This window comes from Carassius carassius, chromosome 22 (genome assembly GCF_963082965.1).
Source record: "Carassius carassius chromosome 22, fCarCar2.1, whole genome shotgun sequence".
In the NCBI taxonomy this organism is placed as follows: Eukaryota; Metazoa; Chordata; class Actinopteri; order Cypriniformes; family Cyprinidae; genus Carassius; species Carassius carassius.
The window spans coordinates 4139737-4166185 of record NC_081776.1 but is presented as its reverse complement, the minus strand read 5'-3'; the positions used below and the strand labels follow the sequence as shown (position 1 = coordinate 4166185).

The 26449-nt window shown below is 40.5% G+C and overlaps 1 protein-coding gene across 4 annotated transcripts in view; it reads right to left on the bottom strand.

The window, feature by feature from the left end:
* Positions 1-26449, bottom strand: part of LOC132098737 (forkhead box protein P2-like) — a 107008-nt gene that overhangs the window by 34139 nt on the left and 46420 nt on the right. For all 4 annotated transcript variants that reach the window (XM_059504890.1, XM_059504889.1, XM_059504888.1 and 1 more), the window contains one exon: positions 11310-11399. In XM_059504890.1, the coding sequence (XP_059360873.1) occupies positions 11310-11399 (90 nt within the window). The remainder of the gene's footprint in view (positions 1-11309; positions 11400-26449) is intronic.

Below are 26449 nucleotides of genomic sequence, written 5' to 3'. Positions count from 1 at the left end.
GACTAATCGCAATGTGCTTGGTTTCAACCTTGAAGTTTACATACAAAGCTGCTTTAAAAAGCGGTAAAATCCAAAACATCGGATGGCGAATCCATGACCCGACAAATGTTTGTCCTGAAAGTAAACATTTGTATACCACCTGGGCAAACTTCGAACAGTACAATCGCCCACTTTCTGACCAAGAGTGGATGTGCTTTCAGGCACAGGAGAGAGAGTTCAGGAAAACCCTGGATGTTAAACTAATTAATGACAGACAAACAATACAATTCACTGGAACTAATCCGCGTTACTGGACTAAACTTATAACCATCTTATCTGGAGTATACTACAGAAATGGATCTTATACAGCAACTCACAGAGATGGGAGACCATTAGGAATACCTTTGCTAAAATACACCGTAAGAATCCTTCGGAAATTCCCCCTCTGTAAAGCACTCTCACCGAGGCCCGACTCAGAGATGCGCACTGAATGGATAAATCAGCAGCTGCGCTTCGTACGGGAAACCATCCAGCCGGCGCTCAACAAAGCGACAAATTCCAACAGTATGAGAGAACCCAGAGTGATAAGCGGAAACGAACTAGCCTATCTTTGGGAACACCGTAGGAGTAAGGCAATAGATATAATTCTAAACAAAAGCACTTACCCAGACCCCCCTCCTGCGATAAATGATATGAATAAAGTTTATGAGTATTATGCTGCGAAATGTCAACCAGCACAGTCACACCAACAGATGGGCAGTCCTCCGTGGTGTGGCGCTCTCGACCTGGAGGACCCGAAAGATGCCCCCGTTACTTCGGACTTCACTGCAGAGGAGATCTCAAGCGTGCTTTGTAGTCTCCCGAACAACAAAGCATGTGGTGCAGATGGTGTGACTTATGAAGTGCTCAAGGCAACAAAACTATTTTCAATAATGACATTAACTCAGATTTTTAATGTCTGTTTAATTAACCGGAAAGTTCCCAATTCTTGGAAGGGAGCTATTATATATAGGATCCCCAAAAAGAATAACATTCCAGAAGATCCCTCCACCTGGAGAGATATATCACTGCTCCCCACTATATACAAGGTATTTATGAAGTGTGTTTTATGCCGAATTTTACCCTGGCTGGTGGAATCAGGAACATTGTCAACAAAACAAAAAGTATACATAGAGAGGCAGGGAATGAATGAGCATGTATTCTGTTTGAAGACTGCCATCGATGATTTTAAACATGAATCCTCCCGTTTCTATGCGGTATTTCTCGATTTTCGAGACGCGTTTGGCTCTTTACCACATAGCGTAATGCTTCATTCCCTTGAGGAAATAAAACTGCCGGAACAGTACATACATATAGTCAAGAATGTATATGACAATTCCTTTTTACAAGTGATTTGCGGACATCAACTAACGAAACCGATTAAACTTGAAGTTGGGATTAAGACGGGATGTCCCTGGAGCGCTGTGAACTTCATACTGGCCTTAAACCACTGGCTGAAATGGCTATGTCTCCTTGCCCCGCCTGGTATTACATCTCCAAACCCAGTTCAGGCTTTTGCCGATGATGTCCTCATAGTATCAAGAGAGGAGAACGTCATTACCAACATGCTGTCATACACCGACTGCTTTCTGCAATGGTCTGGACTCGAGGTTAAGAATAGTAAATGTGCGGTGTTCTACGAACGACGCAGCGGGGGTAATAGATGGTATAAGGCAAAGATTGATCAGCCTCCATCATTCATAATGGCTGGAAGCACAATTAGAGTTTATTCAAGACACGAATCATACAATTATTTAGGACATATGTTTAATGTGGCAGGAGAATGGCACGAGCAAGTCAGTGATATCTGCAAAGAATACTCCAGCAGACTAGACTTGATAGATCAGTGTCCTCTACCGACCTGTATGAAACTCCAGGCCGTTCGAGATATAGCTCTTTCCAAGATTCATCATCTGTTTGCTAATGTCCACATTGCTAAAAAATATCTTACGGAGCTGAACAATAAGACCGTGCAGCTGGTAAGAAAATGGTTAAGTCTTAACACACACACAACAAGAAGTATTCTCTTTATGAATAAATCCGAAGGGGGACTGGGGATCCCTAACATTGAGTGGATTTATACAGCGACTAGAGTAAAGCATCTACTGCATATGTTGAATAACGATGACCCTACAGTTCGTGAAGTTGCCCGGGGCTCACTGTTGCTGGATCTGAGCAAACGTAAGGTCCCCTATGCTGCAGACGGAGAACCAGGTTTCCTCGGTTTCCGGAAGAAACCTAGCGGAAAGCTGGATACCAGAGCTACGGGATTCGGAGTACGTTCGGATTGGCCCGATCTGAATGATTTGTGCAGCAATAACAACATACAGCTGAACTGGACACATACTGGCGGGGAGCAGGTGAATATCAGTCAGGGGCAGATTATGGATCCTAATGTGTATGCTGAGGCATCTATCCATCACACTGGAACCAGTGAGAGGTTGAATAGCCGGAGCGATAAGATAATGGAATCCACAGCGCATATACTGAATGGATGCCCCGCGTTTAAAGGACTTTACATCGCGCGTCATGATCGCATCGTAAACATAACGGCTCAAGAACTGCGCAAAGTATCTGGACAAAGTGCAATACATACAAACAAAACTGTTAAATTTAGCTGGTTTTTAAACTTGAATGATAATAATATAAGCTCTCTTAGAAGTGTTCTCAGGGAATACCCAAACACTCCAGACATCGTAGTCATCAATGAACTTTCTAAGAACATTCTGATCCTGGAAGTGGGCTGTTGTTTTGATCTTTACATGGATTTGTGCTTTTCTGAGAAAATGTTAAAGTATCAGTCATTAACAAATGCTTTGGCAGTGTGTGGTTACAGGATCAAACTGATTATTCTTATTTTTGGTAGCTTGGGACATGTGCACAGATTATGTGTCAGAGGCTTGCAGATTGCTGGACTGAGTAAAAAGACCTCTAAGCAAACAGCCAGATATTGTTCTGTGTCAGCAATCATAGGCAGTCTGCATGTTTGGAGAAGACGATGTCACCTTTATCCATAGCCTACTCTTTGAATGTGGTTGCAACTTGCATTGTCTTTATTGTCAGGTGAAACATAATAGGCTCTTTGTGAATATTTGGATGCTGTTGTTCTAATTAGTATTTGTCATTCCAAATAAAATAATCAAATGTGTGTTGGTGTTTGTGTAAAGACCTCTAACACTAGCTTGCTCTATTGTCTTTTTTTATTCTATCTGTTTTCTTTTTATTTATTATATTATTTAAAAGCCCATGCTACATGTACTGTGTTAACCTAGCTGAGACTTGTTATAGCACTTATATATCATTGCTCTTTTGTTGTTTTTGATTGCTTCCACTGTCCTCATTTGCAAGTCGCTTTGGATAAAAGCGTCGGCTAAATGAATGTTAAATATACATATACATACATATATATACATAAACACACACACACACACACATTATATATATATAGCATATATATATATATATATATATAGCAACCCATTCTTTCATAATCACTTCTTGGAGTTTGTCAGAATTAGTGGGTTTTTGTTTGTCCACCCGCCTCTTGAGGATTGACCACAAGTTCTCAATGGGATTAAGATCTGGGGAGTTTCCAGGCCATGGACCCAAAATTTCAACATTCTGGTCCCCGAGCCACTCAGTTATCACTTTTGCCTTATGGCACGGTGCTCCATCGTGCTGGAAAATGCATTGTTCTTCACCAAACTGTTGTTGGATTGTTGGAAGAAGTTGCTGTTGCAGGGTGTTTTGGTACCATTCTTTATTCATGGCTGTGTTTTTGGGCAGAATTGTGAGTGAGCTCACTCCCTTGGATGAGAAACAACCCCACACATGAATGGTGTCAGGATGCTTTACTGTTGGCATGACACAGGACTGATGGTAGCACTCACCTTTTCTTCCCCGGACAAGCCTTTTTCCAGATGCCCGAAACAATCGGAAAGGGGCTTCATCGGAGAATATGACTTTGCCCCAGTCCTCAGCAGTCCATTCACTATACTTTCTGCAGAAGATCAATCTGTCCCTGATGTTTGTTTTGGAGAGAAGTGGCTTCTTTGTTGCCCTTCTTGACACCAGGCCATCTTCCAAAAGTCTTGGCCTCACTGTGCGTGCAGATGCGCTTACACCTGCCTGCTGCCATTCCTGAGCAAGCTCTGCACTGGTGGCACTCCGATCCCGCAGCTGAATCCTCTTTAGGAGACGATCCTGGCGCTTGCTGGACTTTCTTGGATGCCCTGAAGCCTTCTTTACAAGAATTGAACCTCTTTCCTTGAAGTTCTTGATGATCCTATAAATTGTTGATTTAGGTGCAATCTTAGTAGCCACAATATCCTTGCCTGTGAAGCCATTTTTATGCAACGCAATGATGGCTGCACGCGTTTCTTTGCAGGTCACCATGGTTAACAATGGAAGAACAATGATTTCAAGCATCACCCTCCTTTTAACATGTCAAGTCTGCCATTCTAACCCAATCAGCCTGACATAATGATCTCCAGCCTTGTGCTCGTCAACATTCTCACCTGAGTTAACAAGACGATTACTGAAATGATCTCAGCAGGTCCTTTAATGACAGCAATGAAATGCATAGGAAAGGTTTTTTGGGATTAAGTTAATTTTCATGACAAAGAAGGACTATGCAATTCATCTGATCACTCTTCATAACATTCTGGAGTATATGCAAATTGCTATTATAAAAACTTAAGCAGCAACTTTTCCAATATTTATGTAATTCTCAAAACTTGAAAACTTAATTTGGACTAACAAGCTCTCCAAACCACAACCTGACTTTATAATCATTGAGAAATTGCTGTTTATTTTGCTGCACCGGCAGTTATAGTGTTAATGCAGGAGTTACTGTAGATAGGTGGCTGATACAGCTGTTCTGCGTTCTGATTAAAAGTTAAGACAGCATCTTTGTCTGTCTTTCTTCAAACATTACAGTAGACATTTTGATTTACAAACTATATTGTTTCATCAGTTAGTCACATTAGCACTCGACTAACGAATCCACCAAGTGTTCACAGTTTAGCAGCTAAACTTTAGCTGTGGGCACGATTCGCTTGCAAATGTGTTTTTGTATTTTATAACAACGGATTGGAGCACTATATTATTGTTTTATGTAAAGGTGCTTTGTCAATGGTAGTGCTGGATAACTGGCTCAATGACTCCTCTCTGTGCCAATCAGAGCAGAGTAGGCTTGTGAAAGGAACGGGGTTGCACTGAAATTGGCTTGGAACGAATCATTTACTAATCACTGGCAAATGACTCTATATTAAATGTATATTCTGAGAAAATTACAATGTTTTCTGACCTTAGATGCATTTTAAAAGCTGTTGTAAAATACCATATGTTGTAGAGGGAAGTCGTGGTCTAATGGTTAGGGAGTCGGACTCCCAATCGAAAGGTTGTGAGTTCGAGTCCCGGGCCGGCAGGAATTGTAGGTGGGGGGAGTGCATGTACAGTTCTCTCTCCACCTTCAATACCATGACTTAGGTGCCCTTGAGCAAGGCATCGAACCCCCAACTGCTCCCCGGGCGCCCCAGTATAAATGGCTGCCCACTGCTCCGGGTGTGTGCTCACAGTGTGTGTGTGTTCACTGCTCTGTGTGTGTGCATTTCAGATGGGTTAAATGCAGAGCACAAATTCTGAGTATGGGTCACCATACTTGGCTGAATGTCACTTCACTTTAAAGAACACAATATTAGGATACTTTAAATTATCATATGACCTGCACTTTAAGGTTTGCATATGGTGAAGTGTTCTTAATGACAGCTTTGGGTTGTGATGGCAATGGCAATTACTTTAGCAGAAAGGGACAGCATGTTCAGTGGTAAGTCCAGTGGTAAGTCCTTTTTTAGTTGGAGAAAGAGAGAGGTAGGAAGAAAGAAACAGACTCTTATTATTCCACCAATTATCAGTATCTCATTCTTAAGGAATGGACTTCGGAAAAGATTCTGACCTTTCTACCTTGGTTAGACACTCACACAGTGATCGTTTGGATTGTAAGATCAATGCGGATGCTCCCTAGGATCGGAGTTAAGTAGATTACAGGAATGTTTACCCAAATCAATTTATTTTACAGTTCAGCAAAACAGTTTGGGAAGTGTAATGCACTTCAAATGATGATAACAGGGATACAATGGACCTTCCACATAGATTTAGATAACCACGCTTTCATTTTTGTCAATGAAGGGAGGGATCAAAGGTGTACTACAGGAAGCTAAGCCTACTGTGCTTTCCAAAGGGAACTACATGAGGAATAGTTGAGATCATGCTACAAAACCATTCAAAGAAAAGATTTTGAAATGCATAATGGGGTCCAAAAGACTGCTATTGTAGAAAAAAAATATCCACCAAATGTGATCTTAAAGAGTTCTTAAGATAAAAATGAAGTCTACTCAAGTCTGAAAGTTGTCTTCCTTTGTTTTCCTCAAATATGTACGTTACCATATCTGAGGTGGCACATCGTGTGGCATTTACAGGGAAATCTGTCTCATGCTCACTCCACATCAGCCCCCCTCCTCTTCGCTGTCTTGAAAGCTTTGTGATGTCGCAGGTAATAGGGAGTCTGTTGGATCGCTCTCCTCGTCAAGTGACACACAGTAAATTACAAGCTTCAAGCAGCTCGCTGAATTATAGTTCATCACTTGGAAAGACTTCCCACCACTGGGCTACATGTATCAGATCTGCCAGTTAGGATCCAATTAACACTCTGGCCAGAGTAATCAGACTGCATGTGTAAGGGCTGCTGGAACTGGTTTATTACTCTCATGCATCTTCTGTCAGAAGGTACAGTTGTTGCTTCTACATCAAAGTAGTGCCATGGCACTATTTCCCCCCACTCACACCATTCCACTGGCTCTTGCCTAAGGGTTATGCTTCAACGTCCTTTGCATTGCAATGTGAGCCACTGTAAACCGAATCCCTTGTAATTTACACACACTGCCCACTAGCTCGGGTTACTGGGTGTAAAGTAGGATGTTTTCCTGGTTACCAAAGGTTTTTCCTTCCTTCATCTTTTTGGAGTGGCCGAACTTTGTTTGAATTTGAATTGTATTGATCACACCTCACAGATAGCTGAAATGGGATTTTAATTGGAATCCACAGGATGTGCTTTCACGGCAATCTAAACACAACCTTCTACCTATGAGGCCTATAAACCAACTTCAATGGTTTTTTTAACTTTTACCAAAATGTCCAAAAAAGATTTTATCAAGCTAACAATCAAAGTTTTTCTTGCCAAAACTTGCTTTTTCAGTTTTCTGATTACCGATGAATCGCCATCACCTGTTTTTACATGTAGCGGCATTTAATAGACAGATCCGTAGATCACTGACAATCGATATTCCGTATTCATCAAAGGCGATACTGAACACGATATTGCCTATCTCGGAAACAGATTTACTGACTAGATGCGCATGATCATATCTTTAGATACTGTATATCGCCCAGCCCTACTTGTTACCCTCATCAACATAGCCTGTATATCCCTTGTGTTTCCTATATTTGGTTAGTTGTTGGAAGTACATATTCTCTTTCCTGTCTTCTTTTTATGTAAAGTCTTGCACTTAGATCCACATCTTACCTGCCACCCATTGCTCCCCGCATTACACTAGTTGAGTTAGTTTTATTAACTTCTTTGAATGACAATTTATTTGAATTCTACTTTCTTACATTCAAGTACTAATTCTGCATTATTTTTGTGTCCTCCATTTAAATTAATTTCCAATCAACTGAAATGGAATTTAAAAGGCATTCCAAATTCTCATCTGAATGGTGCACAACTCTACAGTTGGGTGAATGATGTTAAAAATCAATGATAATATGAGGGCACGAGTTTCCTTTTATAAATTCTGCTGGCTTTGTGCACGGTTCCAGTTGGCGTTCTGAGTAGATGAATTTTAAGGAACATGGCGCAGGAGTCTGATGCTCAGATGAGCTGTGCATTGCTGACCTTTAAATCGGCGACACTTGGAGGATGGCTCACTGCTCAGGAAGTGATTGGGTTGAGCTATCTGCTACTTCACTCCCATCTTGGAATGCACACGAGCAACGAGCCGCTCACAAATGTCCTTCACAAACGCAGGAACGAGGAAGCCTCCGGAATGATGTGTCATTGTAAAAAAAAAGTTAAATTAAAATGTGTTGGGTTTAAAATGAACAAGAAAAGGTCAAAGTATTGACCATATGTTTCTGTTGCCAACGCTTCCGCTGTAGAGTGTACCGTAGTTGCATGCTAGTGAACTTAAATTGCTTTGTTTGGTTGTTTCACCTTGTTAATGCTGAGATATCGCTCTCTAAGTCCACACCGCCAAAAGGTCAGAGATCAACTCTACCTCTTTAAACACCTTCCTGACACCTAGACAGCTGTATTATATCACCACAACAGCCCGTTGCAACACCCACGTGCCTCAGTTTGTTCAGCATCCTCCTGTTAGCTTCTAACCGCTGTTTCGTCAGTATTCAGTATCGCTAACATGTGTTATCACACTGTTAAATGCCCATTCTGCCATCAGGACGAGACGCCTGGGTGGCACACAGAGCCAAACAAACAAACCAGCATGTAGCCTATAGTTGGAGAATGGCAGAAGGGCTGATTGGGAGGACAGGAGACACAATTGCCAGTTGCACAAGCTTTCTGTAATACCCCTTCCCTTTCGTCCTCTCGCCTTTTATTTGTGTTTTAAATGTCAGTGAATAAAACACACAGGAGATATTGCCACTCAGAGGGAGAGGCGCTACGACGCGAGAGGACTGTTGTGTGCCTTGGGAAATCCTTGCAAGCAGCATTGAGAAGGCACAAGGATTTACTGGAAAGAAATAGGTGTTTATTGACTTCTCCTCTGGGCTTACGGGGTAATAATAGACCTGTCATATTACGCAAATGTGGAAAAGCGGCTTCTGAGCACGTCAAAAGCGCGAGATGAAGCGCTGGATAGAATTAGTCAGCCGACAGGCTTTAGACACTAATACAAGTAATTAAAACCGAGAGCTCCAGCACTTATAAGCACATGCAGTAAATAATTTATACGCCATAATCTATGGATCACTTTCCCTGCCTTTCCTGGACAGGGAAAAGGGGCGGATACATCAGTGTCAGGGAACGAGCAGGCATTTACTTTATGTAAATAAGTAATTTTTCAAAATGCTAGTTACTTGGCACATTTAAGTACATGCACATGATCTGAACGGAGTTTTTTTTTTAAGTGTTTAAAAGAGTAGCGATCAAAGAAAAAATATATTTAAAGGAATATTCCATTGGAGGAGAATGGACCCAAACTGTAAAAGTTAGTTTCAATATAGTATGGCCAACAATATAGTAAGACACCAACAATATGTGTGTTAACATGATTTTAATGTGAAAATCTGCTTTCTCACCCGTGTAAAATTATATCAAATTTTACAATTTTACAGTTGCTATGACAATGAACCTCCATAAATCCTAAAACAACTTTAAAAATGATTTAGAGCTCTAGACTTTAGAGCTCAAATAATACACAAATAATTCAGTTTTAACTGAAGATTTGCTTCTACAAAATTATTAGCTTCACACTTCTGCTTTTAGAAATTGGCCCCATTCATTTCCATTGTATGTACCTCACCACATAAGAAAAAAAGTCAATATACATTTTTTTATGGTAATCAACATGCTGTTTATTGAGCTTAATTGGGTAACTGAAAATAAAACATTCCTTTAAATTTTGTTTTTGGGAAAACGGATTACTAGACCTTTAAGACAGTTAAAACAGCACCAAATAAGTTAATAAAGAAAAGGTTTGAAAGCATTGATTAACTACAGCCTGAAGACAGACCTCAACAAGCCCTGATTCATATTGATTCATATGGCTAACATGAGGCAAGGATGGCATAAGCAAATGTAAATATTCAATATTTACTGTCCTCTGGTGTTATTAGAGTCAGGGGCTCAGTCATGGGCTACCAGTTATCACAGACCTTCCTCATCCAATATCACTCGGCTTTCTCATGAAGTATCACAGGGCAATTTGCAGTCACGCTGTGTGCCGGGAATCCATTCCCTGAGTACAGATGGCTGAGAAACTACAATAGATACATGAAAGTGCATCCACCTAGGCATTGCTTTGCAACTAATATCGTTGCACAGAAGCTGAAAAATAAGAAAACAAAAGGAAAAAACTTTGATTTACCAAATATCCCAAGCCTTATTTGCTCAAACCGGCCTGAATATATTAAAAGCGAAAGGCACCAAATCTTTAACTTCTGCATAATTAGATACTCAAGGGTGTGACTCTTGGAGAAGGTGTCGCCATTGTTAAACTCGGTGAAAATATTAACAACGAGGGTTAGTGCCAATTTTCCTTTCCTTTAATTAAATGCACGGGGTACTAATGAAGTAAACCACCACTAGCTGATAGCACTTATTAGCAGGGAGGGCACGCTCTCTCTCACACTTAATTTAAACCTAAAAATACAGAGCCTGGTAGATGTCAAGCGTTTACATAATTTGAGGCGGCACGTTTGTATTGTGGGGATGTGAGAGAAATAACACATCAGCACTCAGCGGGTAAGTAAACAGGTCTGGTAATAGGCGATGCGACATGCAATGCTGCTGTGACCTTTACCAAATCACTGACAATAGCAATGTGGCGCAGCTGGAATCAATAATGGCAATAATCTTGGAGGGGTACAAATGACAGCTAGTTAGAATACGCAATGCTACAAAAAGCCAGGAAGAGCTGCTATTTGGTTTTTGTAGCAGTGTATTGAAAATAATTCAATAGAAAGTTTCCAAAAACGTTTTATTCTTTGTTAATGTTAAATACCACAAAAAAGGACTTTGCAGAATGGGACCCAATCCATACATTTTTAAACTCATTGTTTCACTACAAAACGTTAACAATGTTAGTATAGTAAGTGCCTCACTGCAACCTTGATTTTTGCTTTTTTAAAGACAACAAGGAACGAGTCAATATTATTTTTTGTGTTAATGAACATTATGAAACAAATGCTGTCAATTGAGCTTGTACTGAACCCGGAATATTCCTTTTAATATGTCAATAACTTTTCACAGCAGAGATTTCAAGGTTGCCCAACAGAGGAGGGGAGGTAATGTAACTGCAGACAACAGAAAGGTTTCAGGTGTGAGGTATTTTGTTTGTTTCTTTTGAAGAAGGGCAGGCCTGACAGGAGGAAATTTTACTGACAGCTCCAGAATTACATTGCCGAATCAAACAGAGTAGCTGGAACAGAGGAAATCTTTTCCAGAGCGCCATGTATTATGGATGGACTTAAGAGATTAGCAAAGAACTGCTCACCTGCAACGGACGCTGTTTGTCGTTGTTCTTTGGAGATTTCAGGCCACTGCCTGGTTGCTGTAGGAGTAATTGCCTTGCTGCTTGTAGGGCCTGCAAAGAAAAGAAAATAGAAAAAGAGAACAAAATTAGTGTTTTTTTCCCCATCCTTCTTCCTCCTCTTCAACTCCAGCACACTCAAATATCAAACACTGCAAAAGGTGACATCAACCCGGCGGATTCCATCCACTACACTATTCATTGTTGTTGATGAGCCATGTAGCGTCTCTCAGATATACATTTTTCATGATCCACAAAGCTGTGATGAAAGATAAATACAGTTCGTCTAGCACCTCTGAAGAGCATGAAAGGGGGAAAAAAAACACACAGAGAGTGTCAGTGGTATTGACCTGTCTAGTGTGTGCTCAGCTGAAATACCCACTTCTCTGCAAATTACTGACCCATTTGCATATTCATAATATCAATTTGAAGTAGAGGTAGGCGACGTGAAGTGTTCCTAGAAGCTGTAATTAAAGTTGACAAAATCAACATCAGATTACCTCAGGAGTGAATTAACAAGGAGCTGAGCATTAGCCGGGCCCCTGAGCACAGGGGTAATGCCGGCCCTTCTCTGCCAAATCACTCCAGATACCTACTTCTCCAATGTCATTAAATTAGTTTGCTATGGCAAGCGTCCCTATTGCTCATACTTAGTGTTAGGGGTTTGTTTCAAATCTTTAACTCTAAACTTTAGAATGTAAATCATCCTGTTTATGCTACATACATGAATGAGACCTATTACTTATGTTTATTGGGGATCAAACTAATGTTTTACGGCATGCTGGTGAAAACAGTTGAGAAAAATCATATAGATTTACAATGTATGAATAAATCCTCTGGGCTCATTAACTTGAATCACTAAGCAACCACCTAAAAATGTCCTAGCCATCCACATGACCACATTATGTGCTCGGACAACACCTCAAAATAACCATATAGTTACTCTTTAGATTTGGTCCAGTAAGTAACCACCTAATAACCACCCAGAAAAACTTAGCAACCACCTTAAAATACCCTAGTAATCACCCTCACCAACTTTTGCATAAGCAACCATCAGTTCCTTTTTCTGCAGTAAATGTAAACTTATTTTTTTAAAACACAGAATGTGTGTGTAAGCCTGATGCCAGTTAGGTTGAAATGATGTACCTTACAGTGTTCCTCATGTACCTACAGGAATACTGATACATGCCTTCAAAGGAAAACAACTCTTTTCAGACTTCCTGGAGTTGCATGTCGACCGTAGACAGAAGTGAACAACGACTCTGTGAACACTGCCACAGACGGCCTCAGCACCCCGACACAAGGAGAAAGCAACAAAATAAATAAAGCAATATAAACAACACAATAACTTCACAGGTGTTTCATCTCTCATGGAAGAGGAGAGCGAAGGTCGAGGGGTGCGAAGAAAAAAAAAAAACCTCCTTCAGATAAAGAGTGACACTTCTTCCAGCAGAATCAAGGGCTTGTTTTATTTCCTGGTGCTTGCCAGTATCCATGACAACAGCTGCCTTGACAGGATGTGCATATGGCACTGTTCTGCCAGCTGGTGAGAACAATGTTTGAACTAGTACACTGAGATGCTGAGCAAACAGGGGGAGGGAAGGAGAGAGAGAGAGGTGAGGAAGAAAGGGAGAGAGAGAGATGGGGGAAAAGTTGCCACGTCTTAACCTGCTGGGAAGGCAGCCATCCCCCTGATCAATTATGAAGAGACGGGGCAAGGAGCTGCCACTGTCTGTCTGGCTGTGCGGTGAGAAGCCAGGCTCTCCGAGCTCCTGGTAAACAAACACAACACAGTGGCGCTGTGTCCTAACAGCATCGATCGGTCTCCTCTGATGCACACACACACAGCCGTTGTCTGATACTTCAGGGGACACCAGGATGTGGACGAGGGCTGGACTACTTCAAATCAGTTCCCTGTCCTGTTCTGTCTTTGAACGAACCCAACAGACAACAATCGGATCTTGGACTTTGAATGGGGCATACTTGTCTAATGGGATATGTTTGGGGGGGAAAAAAAACAAGGTTTTATGTTTAGCAAACTAATCTAGTAGTATACCAAGTTGGAGGAGGAAGTTTTTGAAATCACCCTGCCCCCCCATCTAAACAATGCATTTATCGATTAGTTATGGTCTTCGTGGTACTTTCGGATGCATAAGTGACTTATAAGTACCCTCACCAAGTCATTATCGGTAGGACCACGTGGATGAGATTGTAAATTGCAGGAGATTTCACGCCCATCCAAGCGGTGATTGCGACTGTGACTTTAGGGTTGGCTAATGGCTTTAGCACAACAATTAACAGGAGGAAATGTTTATCTGCACCTCGATCGATACAGACTCGCTGTCCTCTGATGAATAAAAGGACAAAGTCAAAGAAGTCATTCAATACATGTTAGAGGTCAGGAGAGTGGCACATCCCACAGCACACAGACGGAGCAGCTTAATGGCTTTTCCAATATGAACGTGAACACTGGGAAGGTGGGGGAATGTAATCAGATCAATTTTGCATATTATAGAGTTAGTTCTCCCAAAAATTTCAATTGTGGGATTATTTACTCCCTCAGCCTTATTCCAAACCCATGTGACATTCTGTTTTCATTGAAACAAAATTTTGAAGACTTCTAGGCCACTTTTTCCATATCAAAAAGGTGAATGGAAACTGGTAAGCTGCAAAGTGACAATAAAAGTTCCAGAATCTGACAAATCGGATTTCAATGAATAATTTAGACTAATTTTGTGAACAGATTCAATAAATCCGATTAAACAGTTTATGAATCCACTGAAATTTCAGTTCGTTCTTTACATAAAAATGGCTTCAGAAGACCAAAAAGCACCATCAATGCATAAAAGTATTCCAAACGACTCTCTCTATATATATTTTTTTATGCAAAAAAACAGACTGAAAAGACAGCCAATTCATAAACAAATCAATCAGATTCATTGAATCTGTTCACAAAACCAGTCTATACCATTCATTTGAATTGTACTGACTTGGTTCTTGAACTCAATGATCCAAACACAAGGATAAACAGTCCATAAGATGGCATTATTTTTGCACCTGACTGATTAAAGAAGAAAAAAGCACACAGGGATACTATAATGATATTTTTTTTGCCATTCTGAAGCCTCAGTCCTCATTCATGTTCATTTTATGGAAGAGTGACCCTTTTGTATTCTATGAATGAAAGAAAGTCCTAAATGACTGGAATAACAGAGGGAGGGTGAGTAAATGATGACTGAACTTTCACTTTTTGGCTGAACTATTCCTTTAATGTTTCCAGCAGAACTGTTCATCTGTCCTTGTCCTGTAATGCTGCAAAAACATTCCTTATTAGTGACAACACTGAATTATACAGCTGATATTCGCCCTTGTGCGAAAATACCCAGAATGCAACACAAAGGCATATTAGGTGCTTTCCAGATTCAACAAAAGCAAAGCAACCACTGAAGTTTTGCTGGACGACTGGAAGCTGCATGCTTTGCTTTGCTTTTCTTAGTCCTATAAGTTTTGATGCTGTGCAAAAGAAACACAGGCTGCCATCCATTAATGCACACATTGTATAAACAGCACAATGCATCACATTCCTCAGAGCTAGGAGCTCAAGTAGAACCCGGGCTGGAGCGTAAATAACAAGGCACTCAGGAACATATTTGATGTTGATATCTATCTCTAAGGAGGGGAGGGGGAAAAAAAAGAACAGAAAGAAACAAACTTGCACATTCAGTACAACGAAGCGCACACGGAAGACAAGCACACAAACACATGATTCCAAGGGCTTCACAATCCTTATGATAATACGATTCAGCCCAAATGGATCTACTGTAATTGGTTTCAGATAGCAAAGTGGAGGGGGAAAGGCGATACCGGTCACTATTATACGAAACGGGGGGAAGAAACGTGCATATTTTCACAGGCGTTCCTCGGCTACATTAATAGAGAGAAAAAGAGAAAAGTGAAAGAAACTTATGTTAGATCTCTCACCCCTTTCACCAGGCAGTCTGTGTTTACACTTAACACAGGGGTAATGAGGAATACATTGCAACGTTCCCAGTGCTAAAACAAGCATGAAAAGTATTAGCAGACAGATGCAGCTTGGCACATCATTACAAATGCATCCTCGTTCCTCAGGATCAGCACTTGAACTGAGCTTTTAGAGTCTGTGACCACATGTATTATGAGACAAACAAATATTACAGTAAAAAAACTAGCAAGGGGAAGCAGGTTTGTTTGAGAATGGAAACACAGTGGATTAATCTGGATTGTTGAGAATGTTGGTTCACAACAAGGGTGGGGTGTTTTTGCAAATGTCTTTAATTCAATCATAATGTTTTTTTTTTGGAGACATAAGACAGACAACTCTATATTAGAATGCTACACGTGTTTTGTTGGAAGTTTTGTGATTCAGAAGATCTACGGCTTGCAGTTGCAGAGGGCACGTCAACTCTTGGCTTATGGAAAACATGCACAACAAGACAGATATGGAGTGAGCGAGCGAGAGAGCACAACCCTTATCAAGCCGACAGGAGTCAGCTGCCACGAAAAACAAAGGACAAACAGTTTAAGCTGATCAAACAAACAGAGCTGATTGGCCGGTGGTCTGTGCGGCCTGTGCAAAGATAGTGCCCCATTCTCGACAGCAAAATATTGACACCATATCTGTTATGTAAGTGTGTTTAGGACATAGGGGTCTGATGAGGGGCCAGGCCACTCATGAATAGAAAGCGTCGCTCCAGGCACCGTTTTCATAAACAAGACGTGCGTTGAGGACATAACAGCCCTGCAGCGGCCCTACGTTGAGCGCCAGACGCACGTCAGTATGAATGACAGCTAAACACGTTAAAGGTCCATTTGGACACACAACGCAGTAGGTCAGTCTGTGGACAATGTCCCAACCTCTGTTGTGAGGAGGCTGACTGACACAAGGGTGGAACAGACTGCCTTTTATCAAAGGTCATCCATAGCTGTGATCTGTGTTAGCGTTCCAGTCAACAGTGAACCAAGGCTTATCGGGGAGTCTGGGCGGCCTTGCTGAGCTCCAAAGACTGAGGCTGCGTTTGGCTTTATGGAAACAAACAAAGTTCAAATTAGCAACCTGGAAACGTTTAATTTGAACTGAATTTAGTTTTTAATGCGAACGCTCTGAAAAACATCAAAATCAGACCTTCTCAGATGACAAGAAGCAGGTGATTAAGTTGTGAAATTTTCAAGTAATAAGCTCCATTTAATATTAGAACACTTATATTATTATTTTTATAATAATAATTATTATTATTATATTATTATTATTATATTATATTAATAATATTAATTATTTTTTGATGATGAAAATTACTTTTAATAATAATAATAATAATAATAATATTAAAAATAACCTAAAATTATAATAATATTCTAAATTATTTTTGATGATGAAAATGTATAATAATATTAATAATACCAGGTAAAATATAACAAATTAATAAAATTTAGAAAGAAAGCATTTGTTATAAAAAATAAATAAAATAAACACACTAGGGGTGTCCCCGATTAAGGATTTTCATAGTTGAATCGGAATTTTCGAATCTTGCTGATATTCGACTGATAGTCGAATCACATGTTTGGGGGCAGGGCAAAATACGTTGAGTCAAGTCAGACATTCGACAGCCATAATTACTGATGTTAACACACAGGGAAAACGTGTAACAAATGCCTTCAGATATAAACGGGGTAAATAATGTTTTTGTTATGATTAAAAGATTAAAAGAAAGTTAACACCAAATGTCAGCGAAACCCTAACAATTCACAGTTTTTACAATAGTGCTCTCATTATAAAGTTAGCCTATATGACAGTAGTTATTAATGTTCTGCATTTCTGTTTTGAGCTGAACGCGCTGAAGATGACCAGTAGAGTGAGCATTTGATAGCACGTTTTTAATCAATGGGATTAAACTCATAATTTAATTTAGAATACGCTTTGTTATTTATACAACATAACGTTAATATTAGGACTAATATGCTTACTATCTGCAAAAAGAGCCCGAATGTAAATGAACGTGTCTGCGCGGCTCTGAATGCGAACTCCTTTTGTGGACGCGTTCTTCACAAAAGAATGTGCAGAAACACGGCAGACAAACTCTAAAAATTCACAGCGTTATATTTTAATGGTGTTCTCTGGGTGTCACAGTCCAGTCATAGTTATTAATATTCTGCTTTGTAGTTTGACCTGCTCATGCTGTGCGCTGAAGAGATAATCACTGTAGTACTTCAATGAAGCGCTTGACTCAAAACCAAATGTATCATATCAACTAAATAATATATCCACGATATATATACACCGGCTGAAATGTTCTGTCGGTCACGGATTATGGAAAGTGAAACCTAAATCTATAGGGGTGGTTGGATTTATTCACGCACTTTAAAATATTTATTTGAAGCTTCTTTCTTTTCAGATTCTTTTTCACAGCTTTATCATAACAGGCTGTATATTAACTTATGGGGAGAAAACCGCAAGTTCTATGTGAAATCAGACATTTAAGCGCTCACATATAGTCAGAATGGCATAATCATAACAGCCCGCGAATATTCGACTGTGAGATTGGTAGTCGAATCAGGCTCCTCGAATCAAAACATCGAATCATCGACTATTTGGGGTCACCCCTAAAACACACAATCTGAATCTACATTTAAAGCCATACTTATAAGTAATTTGCCACTTTCATTTTGAATTTAATTTTTTTTGGATCTACTTATAAATAACATACATCATCCTTTTTCTGTTGCATGTTTTAGTCTTTAACTTTCTTCTTACTTTTCTGGTTTTAGCTAAAGGAAAACCCTGTCTATCCACCACGGGCATATGTAACAAATAAAAGACTTGTGAGGCCTGAGTTTAGTTCTTGAAAAAGGACTCAAGTGGGAAAACAGCCCAAGACACAACATGTCCAGTAAGGAAGAGACGTGTGCTCACAGCATCCATTCTAGCAGCTGACACAAATAAAAAATGAGGAGAGGACAGCGAGTGAGACTGAGAAAAAGAGAGATATCAGTTATTGTGGATAAAGACACAAAGTGTTTTTCCTAAGCCAAACGCCATACTTCTCAGACAAGAGAAAAGGATGTGGGGAATAATGAGTGTTTTTATGTATGACTCAATAAATCAGCGGTGTGTGCAGCTCGTGGGTCGGTCCGTGGAGACACTCCTCAGCTGCAGGGCCAAGCGCGAGCTAACCGGCAGAACAATGGGCTTCTGTGAGCTGCGCTCTCTCTTTTTCTCCTTTCATTCCTTCTCCAGCTTTTTCCTCTCAAACTCTCGTACGCAGTTCCTGTCTTTCCTTGCTCTGCGGCTCACATCTCCATTCCCCGCTCACTTCGTGTTTATTGATTTTCTAGATTAAGGATCCCATGGAGAGGGATTATAACACACAACCAAAAAATTATTTTGGGGTGTGCTTATTTGCCTTCCCCTTGCATCTATTTGGCCTGTGTCTGTATTATGCTTCCCCAGCCCAGTCTCAGGTGCTAATAATGAAGGACAAATAGAATCATGTGTGTAAACTTCCCCTTCTGATGAAAATTTATATTAACTTTCTGCCACTGTAAACACAGAGGCATAGCTCAGCCCTCCCTGGTGAATTCGAGATTAATTCGTTCATTTCTACCCCAGAAAGCTGGGCATTTACGTGAAGGAAAAAGAGAAAACAGAGATCTGCTTCATTGTGTAACCTTCACACTTATTTTTTCAAGTGCAAGGAGACAAAACATGAGTCTGTCTTGCACATCAGGATGAGTGTGTATGCACAGACAACAGCGATGTGTGCATTTGCCTGTGTGTGTGTGTGAGTGCATGGCCCTCATTGAGGAAACAGTGCCAGCAATAACAGGCCAAACAGAGTCGGCTTCCACGGTTCACTGCAACCACAAACATTCATACGCTTCCCACCTCCTGCAGACACCGTTATGGATGGTTCTCGCATATCTGTGCTGCACTTTTGCACTGGTAATAGTTTGGAGGGAATTAGATGGCAGGGGCCCCATACTGAAAACAACATCTGTATCCCATAGAAATCCCGAAACGTACTGAAAAGAGCGGGAGGAAAACGAAATTTTTTTACTCTGATTAGTTGCTTTTGCTTAGAGTGACCTGAACAATCCCTAACACTAGTTTTAAACTTTGGTGTAAAGCAGTTCATGCTACAAACATGAATGATACTTAAATTCATTAAGCTTGTTAAGGAAAGGTGTGCTATTCAACAATTTGCACTTTTCTGCACTGCCAACATTTCACTTACCAACAAATATTATAAATTTATACATTTCAATTTTAATTCAATTCAATTTTATTTTTGATGTATTATTTCAATTATTAAATATATTTCACAAGTCTAAAAATACAATTTCTAGTTATAAAGCGAAATAGTAAAATAGTTGAAAAGCAAAAAAAAATGCCTCATTATTGAGCAACGCCATTTCTTTTGATTCAAAACTCTTTTTTTTTTTAACTGGTGGACAACATTTGTAACAAAATAATTTTTTTTTAAAAAGGAACAGGAACAATTGCACAGGAACAACTCAATTACAGATGCTTAAACATCATAAAGAGGCATCACAGATCAGTTCTGAAACCCAAGAGCCTCTTTGTATCTCTTTGGGAGCTCAGACATTGTTTCTGCACATCTCTGTCTGGTTCCTTTACTTATGAAATTCGATCTCTTCCTGCTTCTCAATGACAGGCTTTGGTAAAGCCCTTTCTTTCAACTGCTGTATATCATCTGGGTTTAGAAAAGGTGACTCTACTGGGCCTTTTATTTGCCTTCCTTACAGAGGCATGAGCAAGAAAGGAGACTACTTTTCACTCACACCAACAACACGTGCCTGCAAGATCAGGTCAGCAAAGGAAATAAAGGAAGAGTGAGGCGGCAAACGAGTCCCCACTTCCTAGCATGTGCTCGATGCACTTGGCTTCTTTTTCAAGTGATTATGATCTCTTTTTCGCAGTTCAACGCCACTAAGAGTCACACGGTCTGAGGAATACCTCTTTATAAATGTTGCATTCAGGGGTGAGAGAGAGCACACTCCACACTTCATTTAGAGTGAGGCCATAGGAAAAAGAAGGAAAAGAATAGCACTGAGCTTTTGTCAGGCCGAGCGAATGGACTTTTTATCTATTTGGCCATAGCATTTGTTGACAAGAACTTATTAAGAGGCACAGACAGCAGAATATACAGCTAGAGGCAAAGTGTAGACTCACTGAAGAAGGGAAAAAGATGCCAAATTGCTCCTGCGCGAAAGTCGAAAGCCAAAGTCCCATTGACATAAAAATAAAAAAAATTGTTTGTGCAAGGTGGCAATAGCAATAGACAAAACAAAATATATTTAGGGTTTAGGGTTAGTATGTAGTAGCTTAACCTAAGGGTATGAGATATATCCTCATTTAGGTAATTGGATATATCGCCTGATTACCCTCCTGGCAGCACTCTAAAAGTCCATAGTATATATGTCTGAGTGTGTATGTGTGGTCCACAGCGAGCTCTTACACGGTTACCTACAAGGTCGACTGGCCCTTTTGTGACCTTCAATGTAAATGCACAAACCTCTGATTACCATGCAACTAACCACAGATGGCATGTTGTGGAACAATATACGGTTTCTCCTCCAGCTGGAAAATATGTGCTGAAGTAAGCTAAAAAATGGTGATCACTTTTCAGTAGTGCAGGAAAAATAATCACCACAAATTGGAACCAGGTTACAAGAGCACGATCCACTCCAGGTGAAGACAAACTATTGTTTTCAGTCCATTTAGCTGAGTGTTCAACTGTCATTAGTTTGTGGTGGACCGGTAGTCCATTCAGCCCGGGTGATGGATCTTCCCGGCCCTTCTCAATAAGCGTCGGGCTATGCTGCAGATCAGCTGAGTTAATAGTGTTACATCTAGCTTGTGGTGGGCCAATGCATCTCCGTCAATCCTCACTGCTGATGGAGAACTGGGGCCCCGGGCCCTCCTGGCTACGTGTGCCAGCGTACCGTTTGTCTTGTGAATATTCCAATTACAGTGCGTGACTGACCTTTTGAGTGAGCTGGGTAGAGTTATCTTCCCTCCTGACACACGCCTCCTATCAGTCAACGTTTCAGTGAGAGAGACAGATCTGTTGTAAGGGTTTCATACTGATTACAAAGAGCTATGGATTGTTACACAAACCCCTAGACATGCGGCGATTAAGATGCATTCAATGCGCAGATAAACATGTGCATTCAATCAAACACGTCGGCTCTATGTATTCACATGCCATGTGTCTGCTATAATCAGCTAACTGCCTGACTACACTCCCTCCCATAAACAAACCCTTTGACAGGCCTATATGGCTTTTACGAGGTTTATTTTGCAATCCTAGCATGAACAGTCATACTTTTGTAGTTCCCTCCCCCTCCCAACAGCTAATCTACATCTTTCATTGAATCAAGAATGGAAATGGCCAAGAAAGGCTTCTTTTTCAATTTCATGCTGAGGTAGCTCAACTTAGTGGATGTAATTTCTCCTAACAAGAAAATTCATCACAATGTCGTTCACTTAGTTTGACCATGAAAGAAATCCCCCTCCTTCTCTCACTCTTTTTTTCCTTTTCTACGCTTTGATGAACATCCCTAAAGCATCATCACTCCCTTCATAACACGTCTGACCATAACTAGACAATTACGTCGGCTGTTAAAAAGAAGTGATTACAACCTACATAAAAAGAAATGACAGAGGTCAAATGTAAGACCATGCATGCAGGCACTGTAAACCACAACAAGTATCTACTTTTATCGGTTTTATTAAAGCTCCCCAAAACTGAATCTTGGTAAAAAACATAGCTAATTATTTAGCAGCAACTTCTAAACAGTTTCTCCAAAGCCAAACAGAGACAAACTACAATGTCGCTACACAACTGGGGAAATACCTAGCGGCCAAATTCATGCATCAAATAACTGGTAAATACCTCTAGCAATAACAATCATATTTCAATTGAAATGGAGAAGCACTGGAAGATTTAAGCATGAAAGCAATATCAGCTTAGCGTTAAATCAAGCATGAAGCCTTACACACAACCTTAATTCGTGTTTTGCATACGACAACAGCATTTCCTTATCACAGTGTTAACGCACAATTTGGTGCACACTGCTGGTTCTCATTCTTTGAGCATGCTAACACACTCTGTAGTGCTCTGGCTTGTGATGGAGATGTTCAGGCAGAAATGACAGTGACGGAGAGGGGATATAGCATCGATCCAACACTTTAAAAGATAAAAAATGTACCCGGATGAGCCCTCAGAAATAACACCCACCGTGTAAAAAAAAAAAAGCCTGCAAGCCCGGTCTAAGTGACATGTGCATGCATTTGGAAAGCCTCTTGTGTATTTGCGAGCTGAGGCCAGGCTTATTTGCATCATTTGTTGAAAAGCCCTGAAGAGCCACAAGCTGAGAGGGTCTCTTACATATGTATTCAGTGTCTGGGGGCAGTGAGCTATGAGCCAGGCCAGACACCACTCACATGATCTGTCTCTCTCTCGCTCTCTCGCTCACTCTTTTCCAGCATTATGGAATTCAAATATTCAAGTGGAAGAGTGGCAACATCTGCCTACCTTGTGCATAGTAAATAGAAAGAAGGAGAGAGGGAGGAATGGGGGGAGAGAACAGCTTTGGCAATCGTAGCCCTCAACTCCTTAACCAGATTTACATCACTTTAATATTTGTTCCGGAAAACCTTCACATACAAACATCCCCAGGCAGGCGTTTCACAGGCTGATTTGTTACTATTCATGGATAAACCGGAGAGAAACTGTAATACTAGACATGCTTGTTAAATTCACAAGGCTCCAAAGCTGCCTTCTAGAAAATCCTGCCTCTTGGTTGTCAGCTTAAGACGCCGGGCGTCTGCATATGTGAGCTTTTTAAGCTCTGTTAAATGGTTTGTGGTGTCATAGGCTGTCAGAGATACTGGGAAGATGAGGTTCAGGATGCTCCAGTTTCCTCACCATGTTTTTATTGCGTTTGAGTTCAAGATGACTCAAAAAAAAAAAAAATGGCCCTTGCATTCGGAATCACCTGTTTCGAGAAAAACAGCGTTTGGTTCATTGCTCAAGGTCTGGAAAAGGAACTACACTACCCATAATCAACTGCTCCATAGTCTTAAAACAGTGATTTGATGGTGTAAAGTATGCCGCTTTTGTCTCCAGTAGAGGCTTCTGCCCTGAGGGCCATTGTAGATTTCAGTGCTGTTAATTTCCACAGGCAGAGCAGTTAGGAAACATCAAAACAGCAGTAAATGAGATGTGAAGTGGTCATTGATCTTGACTGGCTGACTACTGGATTTTTGCTTACACACTCCGAGATTAAATGTAATTGTAAAACACTAGCGGCTGGTTAGAGTCGTGGCCTAATGGTTAGCCCCTATGCTAACACATTGAGCCGTGGTGCTCAGTTGGGGTCAAGGGGAGTCTGAATCAGGGATATGTCATAACATTTCCCATGCAATATCCCACTCGACCCACCCTTCTCCATTCAGTCAATAAAGTGTTATCAAATTAAACAAAATGTATACATTACAAACAGGTGGGTGTTTATCAGCATACAGAATAGTATGCATAAAGTAAGAAATATTTGTAAAGTAAAATAAAAATTCATAACTATAAATACATAAAACTGTAAAAAAAAAAAAAGTTTTAATGTACAAAACAACTTGGAAAAATAAAATAAAATAAAACATTGACTACATAAGCACTGGTAAGGTAAAAGGGCACCTTTGCTACATAAATATTTCTGTTATAATATAATAATAATAATTATGTTGCCTGTGCAAACATGGCTCATTTCATTTATAACACTAAGGCTGAAGGTGCACGTGTTTCACCTGCTTCAGCCCCCCCCCCCCCCACCCCGACACTACTAGTACCGCCCAAGCATGAGCAATGGTCACGAGTGTTTGTTTCCAGCAGATTTCACTCTGTTCCTTTCTCTCTAGACCCCCCCCCCCCTTGTCCTGTCCCTCACGCGATCTCTCTTTCAAAGCCACGGCTTGACATTTCGCTTGGTCTCTGGAGAGGCCGATGGGTAATGGAGCTACTACTGAAGGCACACTGTAAATTCCATACAGCCACATGTTATGTGGCCTAAACACAAATGACCACTCCAGGATCTGAGCACTCTTTGCTGATAATAGAATAATGCCTGCTGTTGTCTGGGGAGAAACAGAGCATGCACATCCGTCACGGAGAGGTTTATATCTTGCAGTGTCATCTCGAGAAGCAGCGCGCCTCTATATGTCAAAACGATGTCTGCTGATAGTGAAATGGTAACCGTAAAATACAACGGCAAGTCATCGAAACGAGTCTTATTTTGTTTCTAGCAACAATCTTTGTGAGAGCTTTATGAAATAGGGCTCTGGTGAAACTGTGTGTGTGTGTGTGTGTGTGTTATTTACACACTGTAGTGGAAGAGTCTCAGGCCGGTGTGATAAAGCTAATGAGCTTCTTTGTGCTGGAGTGTAAATGAGACAGTCACCTCGCTTTCGCTATCTGCATGTTAGAGACTCCAGGGGTGATTACTGCTTTAAATTATGCTCAAAGGCAAAGCGCTATTTGCATCAGAAGGGCTTTTATTTGGCTGATGAGCGGCGAAAGCAGTCATCACCCTGACTGAAGATGTTGCACTCACAGCTCCCGGTGAACGGTGGGGGAGACGGAAGTGAGACTTGCTGTTTGCGTGGCGTCTCTGCGTTACTTTGTTACTTTCCCCTCCTGAATGACAGGCAATGGACCCCTAGAAATGCTGCCTCCCACCTCTTCTGAATGCATGCATGTGTGTTAATGTGTTTGTGGGGTGATGATGGAGTCAGACTCATTGAATATCAATTAGCACTGTGTTTTTTTTCTGTTATGCTTCTGTTTATGGATATTTTCCAGGTGTTTTCTTGGATTTGTGGAAAATGAACTAAAGTGCAAAATAAGTCCGATTTAGATCATGTGTTTTCCATGGACACCTCCTACCTCCTTCCCAAGTGGCTCCCTCAACTGCGATACTACCTCCAGTTTCATTTACTCTTACACCTGAAAAATATGGCTGACACTGGCTGTCAGGCGTCTCATCTTAAATTCTCCTCAAGCTAAAATGTCAGGTTAATTGCTGTCATTTTTACACCGGGCTAGTGACTTACATACCACTTCCTGTAACAATCACTGTTAGCAGGCGAAAAAAATAATTAAATACAATTTTTTATTAAATTTAAAAATATATATATACACACACACACACACACACACACACACACGTGGAAGAGTGGCTAATAAAAAGTGCAGAACTGATCTAAAAATGAATAAGTAAATAAACAAATAAATATAAACAGAAATATTTTAAGAGCCAATGGTATATTTCTATGGTATAAAATACTGCTGAATATATAACTGAATTCTAATGAATGAAGGTAAAATGCAAGGTGTGTGGATTTTAAAATGCCACAATTTTTACTAATATACCTCAGAAAACTTCCTCTCCAGACAGGAAGTTAAATTTCAGAGTACGGCTAACTACACTATAAATCCATACAATCACAGATTACTGAACTACAACAATCATCACATCACATTATCTACAGATCGATGCAAACATTCTTGTATGCACACACCATTCTACATATAGCAACATTAAAACTCATTTAACATCAGCCTTAACAGGGCAATTTGTCATTTCTAGGTGTTTTTTTCCTGAGTTAGAATGTTTGGCAATGGACAAAACTATTAGATTACAGGCAATTACTATCAGTTATTTCTAATTGGATTCTTTCATATCTCTCTCTCTCTCGCTTTCACACACACACACACACACACACACACCAAAACTCAGAGATCTAGGTGGTTATTAGGCGGATGTATAGGAATTCTCTGACTGTGGTGTGTGTGGGAGGGAATTGTGCAGGAAGTGTGTGAAGTTAACAGCACCTGGCCTCCCTTTAAAAAGCCTCCCGGGGCCAGTTAGCTGGCCCACTCATTTCAATGTGTCTGTCTGTGCTCTTCCGCTCGCTCTCTGTAAATGATACATTGTCACTCTCTCCACTGTCTCTATGGCACTCATCTTTCCTCTCTTCACTCCTTCTGCTT